Source organism: Anas acuta, chromosome 20 (assembly GCF_963932015.1).
Source record: "Anas acuta chromosome 20, bAnaAcu1.1, whole genome shotgun sequence".
Classification (NCBI taxonomy): Eukaryota; Metazoa; Chordata; class Aves; order Anseriformes; family Anatidae; genus Anas; species Anas acuta.
Window position 1 is genome coordinate 9,969,688 of NC_088998.1, and position 14,864 is coordinate 9,984,551.

General features: G+C 41.9%; 2 protein-coding genes across 4 annotated transcripts in view; one reads left to right on the top strand and one right to left on the bottom strand.

Annotated features, from left to right (window-relative positions):
- Nucleotides 1-2,133, bottom strand: NDUFA8 (NADH:ubiquinone oxidoreductase subunit A8). The gene is made up of 4 exons (XM_068656777.1): nucleotides 2,006-2,133; nucleotides 1,766-1,929; nucleotides 736-901; nucleotides 1-256 (listed from the first exon to the last, which is right to left on the bottom strand). Exons 1-4 carry the CDS (start codon nucleotides 2,105-2,107, stop codon nucleotides 119-121), a joined length of 570 nt encoding a protein of 189 aa, XP_068512878.1. The 5' UTR covers nucleotides 2,108-2,133; the 3' UTR covers nucleotides 1-118.
- MORN5 (MORN repeat containing 5) overlaps nucleotides 2,106-14,864 on the top strand; it is a 14,721-nt gene continuing 1,962 nt past the window's right edge. For 2 of the 3 annotated variants that reach the window (XM_068656779.1, XM_068656778.1), the window contains exons 1-4: nucleotides 2,106-2,209; nucleotides 2,327-2,474; nucleotides 2,595-2,706; nucleotides 3,487-3,618. In XM_068656779.1, coding sequence (XP_068512880.1) covers nucleotides 2,106-2,209; nucleotides 2,327-2,474; nucleotides 2,595-2,706; nucleotides 3,487-3,618 — 496 coding nt within the window. Of the gene's footprint in view, nucleotides 2,251-2,326; nucleotides 2,475-2,594; nucleotides 2,707-3,486; nucleotides 3,619-14,864 lie in introns of all 3 variants that reach the window. The other variant, XM_068656781.1, reaches the window with a different exon arrangement.

The following is a 14,864-nucleotide window of genomic DNA, read 5'->3' on the forward strand; positions in this document are numbered from 1 at the left end:
TTTTGTTTGTTTTTTCTTTTTAATCATTACATTTAAAGTTATACCCAACGTATACTGAACAATTTACATTTGAGAGCAACATATCTTTGCATTTTAATTACAGGATAGTTTGCCCACTTTACCAGGACCAGAAAAATAGCCTACTGCCATATGGAGAAGGCTTCAGCTCTCCTTCAATGGGTGGATTTGGTTCTGGTCTAGGCCTAGAATGATAGACATTGTCAGGGATAGGTCGGTCCGTCTTCACTTTTGTGACCTGGAAAGAAAAAGAAAGGAATGATACAACTTCTTACAGCATTTAACAGAAAAGCTAGATTAAGTCAGACTTTAATGGAGGTACCACCAAACCACGCTAGGGATACATCGCTGATCCGATAAGAGCTCCTATCTGCAAAGTACTTTAAATAAATGGAGAAGAGGGGCACTTTATTCATAGCTACATTGTAGTTCTATGAACATGTGAGCCTCACTCCTGAAGAAAAAGTCTCTGCATTAGAAAAAGCAAGAAGAGTAGCTAGAATTGTGTGAGAAAAGTGCAGGTCCTCCATGAAAGCAATGCATTCACTCCCAACCCTACAGAATGCTAGAAGAGTCCTACATTTAGTAAAATCCACAATTTTCCAGTGTTGAGTTCATACATCACCTTCTAGGTGTGGAAAGTTTGAGACCCGGTCCGGAAAAATGCACATAGGGAAAGAAGAACCTGGCTATCCAACCCAAGAGATAGGAAGTTACCTTAGAGAGATCTCCCAGTTCAGGTCTCACCCAACCCAACTTCTCTAGCACACAGTTATCAAACACTGCCTGCTGCTTTCGGCATCGACGAAGCTCCTGCAAGTTGGTATAGTCAATGCACGTCCAGTATTCAGTAAATGGCTCTGCACAGTGAGTCTTAATCTTCCTGCAAGACAACACAGAAAGAAAACGTTCAGCAACCATTGTAGTTTTAATGTTTTCTCTCTTACTCATTCAAGCCTCAACTTGTGCTAAAATGTTTTTTGTAGTTGTTCTCAAGAACACTTTAAAACTTCAGAAGTCAGTATTTAAAGCACCATTGAACAGAACTTTGTACCAATACCACTGCAGTTTGTAGCACTGTAGCTACAAGTAGGGATAATGATAACTTCACCAGTATGTGGAAGGTGTTCTTCCTACGTAGACGTACACAGCTCCCCCACATCGGGTGTTTGCTTTGCTAGGTAACATATTGAAGCGTTGTATAACATGCGCTACTTCCAAATCAGTTGGAAATGTTAAATTCGAGAAGACACACTTAGGACAGAGGTTTTTGATTACTGTCTGGCTGCTACGCTGGAAGAGGACAGACTTTGAACTAATTAACACAGCCCTTTACCAGCAGCCTAAGATCCCCACACATGCCATGCCCTATGTTTTTGTCACAAGACATCAATCTCAAACCTAAGTTTCTCTAACAGCATGCATACACAACCCAGGACAGACGAAGTAAAACTTAGGCTGGTTTCCTAGATCCCATAACACAGCTGCAAGGTGCAGAAACAGCAAGCCTGTGACCCCTGAGGGCCTTCCTCTCTTAACCTGAGGAATCCCTGGAGCCACTCACCCTGCAGCTGAGCCCACGGAGCCCTGAGGGAAAGCACAACCCGAGATTTAACCATGCAAAGAATAAAATAACAGCACAACCTTTTCTCCAGCGACTGCGCCCCTTCCTCAAGGGCACCGGCCGTGCCTCCAGGAGCCGGGCAGCGGCAGCGAGACCCCGGGAGGGGGCTGCGGGGCGGCTCACCTGAAGAAGTCGAGGGCGCACTGGTTGACCTGGCGGCCCTCGCGCAGGCAGCGCCGCGGGTCCTTCTCCTCCCAGCGGCACAGCATGAACTCCTTGTTGGGCCGGTCGCACTGCGAGCCGTAGTGGTGGGCCGCGGCCTTCAGCACGGCCGAGCTGACTCTCACCTGCAGTACAGCGGAGCAGAGCGGCAATGGAGGCCGGGCGGGGGCCGGGGGCCGCCCCGCGGGGCCGCTCACTCACCTCAGGCACCTCCAGCTCCTCCAGCGAGGGCAGCCCCGGGCCGCCCGCCATGGCGGCGCCGTCTCCTTGAGCTCCCCTCAGCGCCCGGCCGGCACCGCGCATGCGCGGCCGCCTGAGGGGAGGGAGGGCGCGTGCGCGGGAGGCTCGGCTCGGGGCCGCCCTCAGCGGTGTTGCCATGGCGACAACGGAGGCGCCGCCATGGAGGTGACGGGCGGGCGCTACTGCGGGGAGACCGTGCGCGGCAGGTGGGGGCGGTGGGGCGAGGAGGAGGGGGTGCTGCCGGGGGGCTCTCCGCGCTGACAGCCCCGTGTGGCACCACAGGATGGAAGGACGGGGCTCCTACACGCTGCCCACCGGCACCGAGTACCGGGGCGAGCTGAAGGACGGGATGTTTCACGGCGAGGGCGAGCTGCTCTTCCCCGGCGGCGGCAGATACCGGGCGGTGTGGCACCGCGGGGTGCCCGCTGAGGTACCGCGATCCCCGGGGCTGGGGGGCGGCTGTGGGGCGCTGGCGCTCGGCCCGTGTCCCCCACGGTTGTTCTGTCCCCCCCCAGTCTCCTCCCGTGCCCCCCTCTGCTTGTGTTGGCAGGGGAAATACACTTTCGCAGATGGGCTGGAGTACGAGGACGAGAAGTGGCATTACTGCGACGGCTACGACAGGAGGTTCTACACAGAAATCTGCTCCGGCCTCAAGCCCGCAGGTACCAAACCCCGGCTGTGGTCCTGAGCAAGGAGCCGAGCTGAGGGCTGTGCTCCAGGAGCATCCGTTCCTCCAGACGAGCACCGTGCAGCCGCAGCGTGTGGTTGATTTCGGCCTTACCAGTGCCTCACCATACCCCAACGAATGGGTTCCACCTTCCCATACATGAACCACATGCCTTCAGTACAGACACGTTGAACAGAAGCAGTTAACACCCAAGCACCAAACACCAAATAAAGTCTGAACGCACCTACCCCGCGTAGCTTTTTAGCAGGAACCACCATGAATGTGTGTCCAGTCTATATTTCCACAAAAGACTTTTAGAACTGTATTTGCCCATAGTAAAAACACGAAAAGATCTCTAAGGAACAAGTGAGTGAAACATGTAACATAATACATAAAATACCCTTTATAAATAGAATATTTTAGGGATGACACGTAGTAGTTCTGCAAGGTCAGCAAGACTCTCCTGGCCCTGTTCTGTAGTTTGGAGTCATATTTGTAATGTTGGCATAGTGGTCTGAGTCACAGGACTCTGAGGAAATCAAAATGATATATTTTTACCCCATAAATTTTGTGCATAATTCCTCCATTTTCATTTTCTACATCTGCAAAATTGAAAAAAATGTTTTATAAAATTTATTGTAAACCAATTATATTGTTTGTATAGCAAATGCTATGGAGATGTAACATTTGTTATTTATCTAGACAAAGGCATGAATACAGGGGAAAAAAAAAAAATAACAAAGCAAATCCTTTGTTGTTGTTGTTTTTAATTCAGGCATTTCTCAGCTTACAAATCTAGATCCTCCTAGAAAAATCCCAGCAGGATGTTACGACTGTGGTGATGGATTCTATAACCCTGAAACCAGAATTGTCGTTGACTACAAACTGAGGTTTCTGAGAAACGCAGGTATGATTGACTTCTGTAAGGTAAATTTTAGTAAGTGTATTTGTCATATCTTCTAGGATGTATGATTAAAACTGAAGTTTTTTTTAAAGTCCATGATTGCGTCTTGTTATCACTGAGCTAAAGTATTTCTTAGATTTTATCAGCTATTTATGTTTCCTCAGAGTTGTACAAATTATATTTTGCAAAATTACAGTGAAGTAATACCTAAAGTTTATTACGATTGAATATCTTAATATCAGGAAAATCAATCCCTTCCATTACAATCTCAAGCAAAGGGACTGTACGCTAAGTTGTACATCATTGATCCTGAAAATGAATAAACTCTGTTGCGATCAGCAAAGAGGTTAAGTATGTGCTTATCTTTAAATGTTAGAACAGTCCACTTTATTTAAATGGGTCTTTGGGCTACGTTTAAATGCCTTGCTGAATAGGAAACTTTCTTGGCACCTTCTAGAGCTGTGTTTAGAGTAGAATCTGGCAAATATTAGGTCTTGTGGATCAGTCCCCAAATTAACAAACCTTGAGGAAAATTGAGAAACTTTTCAAATTAAATACACACAGAAGATCCCTAAATGGTTGACACTGGGATAACTCAAAAACGTGATATGACCTGAAGCAAATGCTTTGTGTTCTGATTATTTAACCTATCACCCTTTTTTAAGTGCAATTATTTTTTTTTTTTTTTAATGAAAATGCTTTTCAAAGCAACCACCCACTTTTTTTTTTTTCCCCAAACATCTAAATTGGAAGATGTGGTATTTCTAGAAGACAGAACATTTCAGTTTCAGCGTGCCACAGTTTAACCGTTTTGTTTCTTGGAAACTATTTTTCAGCAAATTTACTATTTGTTGAAAAAAAATCTGCTCAGCTCTACTTTCAAGAGCTTTTGTAAGTATGCACTGTGATATTGGAGGAGGGAAGTGAAGGAGGGGGCTTAAATGAATTGGAGATACCATCTGCTATAAAATATACCCTATGATACATGGCCTGTTTTATAAACGTTGAATAAAAACTGATCTAGATTATTACAAATGGCATTGATCCAAAGTACTGGAATGCAGTGGGCCTACTGATGAGGAAGATAAGCAACATGCTTTCCAAAAACACAGGAACCTACACAGATTAGTACAGGAGGGAACGCCTTGGAATTCAATTTATTGTTTTTTAATCTGTTCTTTGAACTCATTGTCCTTGATGACATTTATCTCAAACTCTACAAATTATATCAATCAATATTCACCAACCAGACCAGCACAGCATGCAGTCCGACAGAGTTGTTGGGGATGTGCTTTGTGTGACCGTTCCATTGAGAGCCGTGTACACACAGTTAAACTTGTTGATGTGAGCGTGAAGAAGGAATGTGTCATGTAGGCCAGACCCTTCCTCTTAAGAACATGAACACAATTGAAAAACCCGGCACTTGTTCAACATCAGAGGAACTCTTTCTGCCCCAGGAGAGATGATTCAGGGCACAAGGCCACTGCAGTTTAAAAAAAAAAAATTAAAAACCCCAGCTGTAAGCAGAAGAAACTGAGGAAGAGGCTGGAATGACAGGGAACAGATCCAGAATTACTCCATTATAGGTTGGGCAGGAAGGAGCAGGAAAACCTCCAGGCTTCCAGCCAAGTCTTGAAAGCATCAAAAGCAGATGGTAGGAAGCATTCAGGAAGTTCTTACAACAGCTTGACAGGTTTACCAAAATGACACTATCTTCCTCAGGTCTGGAAGCAGGCTTTAAGAATACTCCAGTTCTCACCTTTCACCCTGGCCCTATTATGAAGCAATTGCTGATTGTTTCTTGGCTGTTGGGGAAACAGGGCAAGGAAGCATACTGCCTTGGCACTGGCTTTCCTGCCAAATTGGCAGCATCCAGGTATCATTCCAGAAGAGAAACAAATAGACTCCATTTGAAATTACTGAGTTTGCTTCCACCGCTTCTTTGTCAGGATGAGTGTTTGTAGAGTACCGTAGAGACTCCTGTTAAATTTGGCAAGCTTTGCATTTCACTAGCATGGAGGTCTGATCCTCATTTACTTAAAGCTCTTACAGTTAAAGCAGTGCAAAGGCCCATCATGAAAATATAATCAGGTCCAGGGAACGAAATGACAGCAACAGTTTTGTTATACTTTTTATCTAGCAAAGTTTTCCAAATTCTCATTGCAATCTTGCAGTTATTACTCCATCCCTAAACCTCCGTTTCCTTGGGGATGCTCAAATTTCTCTTGATTCCTCATGTGTTCCTCAATCTTTTCTTTTTTTTCTCTTGTATTGTGAAGTACACAAAATTGGACACATAAATAAGAATAGGAATACTCATTTGTAAGAAGATACGTTGTTTATTTTGAATAGGCTCTGGGACCAGCCTCCTGTTTCACTCAGAGTATTCCCCCCCAAAAAAAAATTTGACTCCTGGCATCTTTGTGAACGAGTTTGGTCAATAGAAAGATGGGAAGATTTCCCATTTTTCCAGTGAAAAGTAGGAAATATATGACGTTATGTTTAATGCAAAGCAGGGAGGTACAAGAAGAGAAATGATTCAGATTTTAGGAGCCACAAATATTGGAGAGGCCCATAGCTTTCAAAGAGAAAATACTGTCAGAAACAGAAATCTTGTTCTCCTGAGGAAAGGATGATAGGAGATTGCCTGAGTCACCTTTCTTCTGATGAAAAGCAAAGATACTTCTGATGAAAACTGATGTTTCTCCTGCACCTACCCTGATGCTGGGTTAAATAGTATAAATCATGCTACAAAGAGCAAGAGCATGATAATATTTGTGCTTCTATTTTCATGTTCCATTTTTAGGCTTAATTAGTATGAATATGGTGCATAGGGTAGCTTTCTATACTGCAGCCAGTATTACCTGAAATATGTGCCTCTCTTCATATAAGATCAAGAACAGGAAGACCCGGAGTCTGACTTTACACTTTAAACTCAGTAAGGTATCTGAATTAATATACGTGTAACTAAGAGCAGGATTAGGCCCAGAAAACCAAAGAAAAGTGCCTATTAGGAGGAGTGGTTTTGGTATTGCTGCAGTCCCAAGCCAGCCAGCAATCAGCTTAGGATTTCTACAAGCCTGAAAGTCTCATAAAAAGCAGCAGGGAAAGTCCTGCTGCTTCAGGAATCATTATAACCTGAAAAGGTCAAGACTCAAGAATATAATTTTATTCTAGTTTTAAGAAGACTGGTTTTAGGACATCCAAGGTTCCTTGGTTTTGAGGCTGACCCAACTCCACAGGCAAGTTTAAGAACACGTTTTAATTCTAAGTCCTAGTAATCATGGCCTTAGAGTTTCCTCACGTTGTTACCTTGGCATGAAGGTTCTCATGCTTGGTCTGAAAGAATTTAGAAGCAATTTTTTTTGAAAGTCAGCAGAGATCTATTCATCCATTTCAGGCTTATCCAAGTATGTAAATCCATGAGATGAATCTACATTTAGACTTTTTTTTTTTTTTTTTTGTCTTAAAGCTCAGCAGTGACTTGCACCAAGTGCTTTCTGAGGAAAGTAGACATTGACTTGTCTGAAAAATGTAGTTCAGAAACAGAGCCATAACCACTCAATAATTACGCAGGGTAATATTTCTGTACCTACCCTCATGTACCCCAAATACATGCAGATGTTTGCGTGCTCTTTCTCATAAACTACTGGAGAATTGGGTGTGGGATGAGGACCTGGCAATTTTTCAGGCCTGGAGTATTTCTGGAGAAAAGACAGCAAGTTTAACTTATAGTTGACTGTGGTGCAGGGAAGAAAAAAAAAAAAAAGAAAGAAAAAAAAAGATTGACTGCAGTTAGGGATCATGCACTGAGCTTTATTCCCTGTTCTTCTTTGAAATTGCCCATTCTGATGATGGAGGGAGTGGATGAACAGTCTGATTCCAGGCTAGTCCCTAGTCATTGCCTAAGAATGTAAGAGTTGTTTTGGCAGATGCCCTTAGCAGTGGAGAGGAAAGCCTCAGCAATACACATACACAGGGAATATAGTATTTTTGTTCGAATGAATTTAGCTTCCCATAGATTTAAATGTCTACTTATAACACAGGACCATTTAATCTTTTGTACATTTGTTTCTTTTTTATTTGACTTAAGATACTGAATTTAGATGAGGTTTAGTTCCTACATATTGAAACTCTTAAAAGCTCTTCAAATAATTGTTCTTTGGATACTTGTTAAGCTAAAGAAATCAGTTTTGATCGGCAGTAAAAGTTCATGCTATTTTAAGTGCAATGCTATAGCTATTTTCTGTTGTATATTTAATCATTTTGAATTATATGTCATGTAAAAGATTTTAGCTCTGGGGCATTTGCCAGATGGCTGATTCTGCATTTCACACAACAAAAGAAATAATGTTTGTGTAAAGCTCTTAAAAATAGTTGGTAATCAGTATATTCTACAACGAATAGGATCCAGACCTGTTTGGAAAAAAAAAAAAAAAAAAAAAAAACAGCTTTTGCAGAAATTAATTTAGAGAATTTGGTCTCTACCTCTGGGCTCTGAACAAAACAAATTGTGTCTATTGTTTGCTGATTTTTTAACATTTGACAAGTTAACTGAATTGTAAATTTCATGTATTTTTATGTTAAATGCCATTTATTGCTCTCCATTGATCTTTTTCTCTTTACTTTGGCTAGCAAACTTATTTCTGAAAAAGGGGTTTAGTAAAATAGAGAGCCAATACTACTCTCCATTTACACCAGTCGAGCATGTGAAAGTCAGAAGCCTTTTGCTTTTCTTCCAACAGCTGAAGCTCTTGTCCTTCTCATGTTCTCCTCTGACTACTGCTGACCCATCTTTCTGGCCTGTTTTATAGAAATTCCTCCAAAATACCTTTGCAATAAGTATTTTGTCTCTCTGCCACTGCACTCAGCTTGTTTTCTTTACCCTCTAGGCTCTACACAAGTCCATACAAATTCACCGTTTGGTCTTGTCTCCTCCATCCCCCATATACTTTTTTGCCCTTGCAGTTAGTCCTAGGATAGCTGTTCTGCCAACATTCCTATAAAACTGCAGTTTTCTGGTACTTGCTTTCCAGACTCATTGCTTCTGTGATAGTAAGAAAACTTGAAAAATATTACAGCACAAGGAAGGTTAGAAATTTTATCATAACACTTTCATCTGGATCTCCAAGTGTCTCTTGCCTATTTCCTGCTATTTTTTTTTAGATAGGTGGCCTTTGGCCTGATGTGAGAGCTTTGGACATAAATAATCCACAGTGCTCAACAAATAAATTAGTTGAGGACCCAAATGTTAGGAGGCAGAGAGGCAAAACATCAGCACATATCGTTCTGGAGACAGCTGAATGGGCACAACAAGAGAATGAATGTCGGAGAGAAGGAAATTGAGTCTGCTTAAAGAGAAGATCCCAGACTCCTAAGAGAAGTAGCTTCATATCTTTTATTATTCTACCCTGAACACCTTTTTTAACGTTGGACTGATTCTCCTACCTTTTGTCTGCTCTTTTCCTTTCTTTTTATATAGACGTGTTAAGATCAGGCACATTTTGAATGCCACTGCAAAATGCATACTTACGTCTTTCTCTGTATCAAAGTCTATTCAGGTGACAGGCATAGTTGGAGCCCCCTCGTTTGTGTAACCAAGAAAATATTTTTATATTAAATTTGTTTTTTGTGTTTTAATATAAAATATCTTCCATTCAGGAAAATAGATTATGAAACAACATGATTTATATTCAACACTATAACCAGCAATGATAATATTAATATATGCATCATGATACAAGTCGTTACAGGAATTTCAGTAGCTATGGCTTTTGCAAGTATGTTGTTCCTTGTGGTTTCCTGGTCTTAAAATACTTATCGTTTTGAAAACTGTGAAAATCTCAGTTCCAAATAGTGGCATGCCAAGAAAAACAACTTTGTTTGTGTGCTAGCCATCCCATTGTGAATCCATTAGACAGGTTATACACAGTTCTTATAGGCACTTATAGTCAGCTATACAGTTCATGCGCAAACAAGTTTTACAAGACATGGAAAGTTCATTTTTGGGCCATTTTGGAATTACAGTAATTAAATGTAAATGGAAGGGTGAGAATTTGTGGGTGGAAGCAAAGGTTAATTGAAAACATGTTTTCCATTTTCTTGCCAGCCTTGATGTTGGTGAGGTCAGGCACAGTAAGGAAAGTGGTGCTAGGGACCCAGAGGGGCAGTGGAAATGAAAGGGGTGTGCCAGGCAGAATCCATGGCTGAGATGCTATCACATATGATTGTAATTGTGCAGTGGAAGAACATGATAAACTGCACTGCGGGTGATGGGAGGAGTCAGGCATGTGAAAGAATTAACTGATATTGTTGTTTACAATGTTCTGTGTGTGCCTGGCCCTCTACAAACAGAGAGGAAACTCAGCTCTAGTTCAAGGATTGTCTACTGTAAACACCCGCTCTGACAAACCGTGTTCATGGAAAGCTGCTGTGACACACGGCCGTGCCTGCACAGCTACAGGGGCGTTGTGAGCCTCCAGTCGTCCTGATGGAGGGATGTTTTGGGGCACAGCTACTTCCCTTCTGGCTCACACGGCTTTGAACAGCAGCAAGAGAGAACAAAGGGATGATGCACACTTGTGCGTGGTCCCAGCTCACCACTGAGCAGAGGAAGGAGCCACGGATCTGAATTTTGGAGTGCAGCAGGGGTAGCACATCGAGCCTCCAGTGTAGATAAAGCCTTTAAGACACCAGAACCACATACAGCTGCAAAGTGCAGTATGAAGGCCTAACACAGTCAGACCACAGCATCTGGAAGGCTTTTAAGGTGAACAGTGTAGCTTCTTCCCTGGGTGAGCCACTAAATGTTCTAGGTTCAATGCAGTGCATCCTCCTGTGCACCTCTGGGTGGCTTCCTGAGGAAGCACTGGGTAGAGGGCAAATCCTGAAGCCTGCAAGACAACAGTGCTGTTTGCTGGCAGTCTGCATCACGGCATACACCTAAGCATGAAGAGTCCCAAGAAATCTCTCACAGCTGAGGTTTCCAGAAGCAATACAGAAATGCGATAGCTAGGAGAAAATCATTCTAAACTTTGCAATATGCATTTAATATAGGAAGACTAAATGCACCTAAATTACAGTGTATTTTCAAGCCATCCTTTGGAAGCACCCTGAAGCAAGCCCACCCTGAATTTTCAGCTGTTTCTAATCCCCCTTGAGAGAGAAAATGGGAGTGTGTAGTTGGGGAAGTCTCTTCTGCCACTATTAGCTGAACACTAGAAATTAGGCAAATGGTTTCATTTTGCAGAAATGTTGAGCTCAAATCCACTGTTTTGAGGGGGATGCAGCTTGAGCGCACCTCGTAATACACCTAGCAGCATTTCTGACAGGCACTGCTTGAATTTTGCTGCTATTTGCAGCTTCCCCTAAAGCCACTCAGAACAAGGAAGAAACTTGCAAAGAAGTAGTTAAGAAGAATTAATACAAAAACGGCTACTTACAGAAACACAGTAGGACCAACAGGCTTAACGGGGTCTTAGGTGCCTAAAAATTCTCTGTCCCAACTGACCTGCTGACCACGTAAGCAGTGTCTAACAGCAGAGCACTAGGATTTCCACCCCAGGGCAATCATCCACTGGGGAAAGACGGTGTTCTGGGGATGGGTTGTGCAGGTGGCTACCAGGGTTGGCCCCATATGCTTTGGGCCTGCTTAATGAAAACAGCTTGAATTAATTATATAAATTAAAGAGGAGCTGTCTCAGTTTGGGCTGGCTGAGGATGTGGCTCACAATATTCAAAATGTATCTTGTGGGTTGTAGAAAACTGATTTTTTTTGATTGAGGCATAAGGAAATAATTCACAAGAATCAATCAATACTTACATGTATTCTAACAGCTCATCCATTAAGATCTAACTCAATCTCTCTCTCTTTGAAGATTTCAGTTGTATGTCGTGATAATGATTGTTATATTTCACTAACTTTTGAATAAATAATTTGTTAATGTTTACTAACTGAAAAGGGAGACACCAGATTACAATAAAATTTTCAGCCAAAGCTGTTTTCTTTACCTTCAAATGTAAACATTAGTCCTGTTTCAGCAAAGTCTGTTCCATGACTGTATATTCTACTGAGGAAAATCTAAAAAAAATGGATAAACTTGTAAAGATAAATATGCTGACACAAAATTCAGTGCACAACGTGAAGAACCCCATACTACCTAATTGTGCACAGGGTGATAATTTACCACTGATTAAAGAGTTTGTATTTTTTTCAAATCTTTTTTAAAGGGAAAATTACTTCTGAAGGTGAAGATGTGCTTAGACAATCATATTAACATATTCAAACAATCGCAATTTGCAAAATAGTAATTACAACTCACTATCTGGTAGCATTAATCAAACTTCAAGGTTTAATTCCATTTTAAATATTGATGAAATGTGATTCTCCAATCTAACCCTGGTGTTGCAGGGTTATGGAAGCAGCCAGTGACAGAAAAAGAGGAACGTGTAGTTAACAAGCAGCTGCCACAAAGAAGGATCGGCATCTGTGATTTAAATTGTTAGCTGCACAGTCAGGTAGAGTGTAAAAAGGGTAGTCAAGAGGCTGTTAAGTCCATTGCTGCCAATTACTAACAATCAGGGAGGAGCTTTAAGACTTGTTCAGTACAATAAACCCAGTTTGTCTTGTTTCAGGGGTTACTACTGAAGAGGTTGCAGCTGCACTGATTCAAATAGCCCTAAAACTACAGTAATTATCAACCAGTCTTCTTTAGTGTAGCAAAAGTATGTTTTACCATAGCTTAACTCTTTACATTCTAATATTTCTCTGCCTCTTCTCACATAGCTAGCCCTGGAGCCATTCTGATGTCTGGTTTTGTGGTTCTTCTAGCTATGCTGGATCAAAGCTTTCATTTCCCCTTACCTAGACCAAGGAGCGGTTGTGCAGTGTGCTTGGGTTGGATGGCATCTCTGGGATTTACTTTAGATTATTTTTTGAATATGAAGTCATTACATCTATTATTCATTTTCTTGTATAAAGTTGAAACTCATATAGCTCATTCAGTTTTTGCAGCTGATTAAACTATATGCAAGTTAAGTAGTGTTTATGAACATGAATTTAATTTGCCTGGGCTCAGATTCCTGTATGAACCGAGATGTTTTGAGATTGGTTTGTGGAGGCTAAAATCCCTACCACAATCAGCCTTGTGTGCTTTCCTAGAAGATCAGGAAAATATCGAGTGCAGAAGGAAACAACCTAGGCAAAGCAAGGATGTGGTGGAAATCCATAAAACAAAGCCAAAAGTAGCATCTGCCTTTCTTAGTGCCTATAGCCCTGATGCTGTTGTGTGACCACAACAGATTTCTCACTAGGAAGGTGAACTGATTAGTACTTGGTGAGCCAATTATATCATTACCCAAATATGAGCTAGATAGTGCTGACGTGTAGCATGTGGAGCATGTTTATTCCTTCACTGTGATGGAAATAGGCAAAGTTTCATTTCCTTGTGATTATTACAAGCTCAGATAAACTATTTTTCTTAGTCAGGGAGATCCCAGCTAAAACCGCAGAGATACCCGGACTGGACAACGTCTGTCATAGCCTGGGCTCACGTGATCGCATCATTACAGAGCCGGAACACCTAGTGCATAGAACAAAAGCCAGCACATTGATTATGGCTTTGATGTTGTTTTTAAGAAAGCTTAAGGACCACATTTGCATTCCTGCTGCAGCCCTCAATGGAATCTCTGCCTGTGTAAGGATTGTGTGGTCTGTAAGCAAGATTCACTGCTTATCTTTTTAATTTTCTTTTTAGCTTATTTCCCAGCATTTATTTTCTCCTAGTTTACGCCTGAATAAGAAATGTGCCATAAATGGGGTGTTTTGTTACAGACCTTTCAATTCAAAGTAAATAACACATAGTGAAAGAGGTATCATGTCCACGACAGAAAGACCAGTACTTAGGTGCTCTATCAAAATGATTCAGTCACTAAAGCAAACCTACAGCCTGGGCTGTTGGAACAACGGCAGTCCAGGTGTGTTTTCTACCCCATGCACAGTCACTGGGGCACGCTCAGCCGGCATGAGCAGCCACATTGACTAGAGACCAGTGGCTGCAGGCAAAGACCAGACTGGGAAAGTGGCTCCTAGGAAAACCCTCCTGAAATTCACAGAGCTTTCTGACTACTGTTTGTCAAGGGTGTCAGACAAGTGCTGCCATTTAGACAAGGGGTGAATGCTTTGGCACAGACCTCACTCTAGCAGGCTTTTACTAGGATGCCAATAGAGCTCCTTGTGAGCAGCACCTTATGAGAAGGGAAGACCTGCACTCAGCTCACTTAACAGAAAGGAGAAATAGGAAAGGGCAGCATTAAGGAAAAAAAAAAAAAAAAGAAAAAAAGAGACAAAGCTGACGATTCAAAACCCACTGGAGTCACTGAGATTTAGGCACATACTTGAACACTCTTGTACATCAGAACTAGTTTGTCACATACCCTTCTGCGACCATTCACTTTTGAGATGAGCACAGCTGCACTCCCAGGACCTTCCTACCTTTACATTCAAAATGCTACCATGTCACTTTAGCTGAAAGGTACAACTCCCCAGTCAAAAGGTTTCCAGGAAAATTTGACTCCTTACAAGCAGTATTCTTCTTTGTTGATCTGTTTTGACCTAACTGAGCAGGGCTCTCAGCTGTGCAAGGTGGGATCATGAGCTATGCCAAGTGGTGTTCACAGCACCACAATCACAGCTCCCTCTGCTCCATCTTTCTTGTAACCATCTGGGCTTTCAGGTAATAAAGGCTGCTACAAAAGCTTACAGTTTAGGAGGAAGCAAGTGAGAAGCACATGTCACAAGCAGATAATGTGAATTTCTTAAGAGAGTGGTAAACACAAGAAGCAGCTCTAATATATTTCATTTATACAAAAATAAATACAGGTATTGTTTTAAGCAATACCTTGATTTTTTCCCAAGGCTTTTTGAAGTTTGTTTTTTCCTGGTCTACTAGACAGATCACTTTTCCCCTAAGCAAGTGAAAAAAAAAAAAAGTCTGCAGAACAGTTTTTGAAGACAAGTCTGTTTAAGTCCCTGGAATAAAGAAGCCACAACTTATATTTGCCACGTTATTTTTTTGTAATCATACACACAATTTCTATTCAAACTTCGCTGGACAGTTGTTTTTTCCTACATTATCTTTGTTTTGTGTTTGTTTTTTTTTCTTTTCACACTGTTGTTCTCTGAGAATATGACAGACATGAATACTAACAAGGGACACAGAAGATGATCTATAACACGCCCATCAGTACTA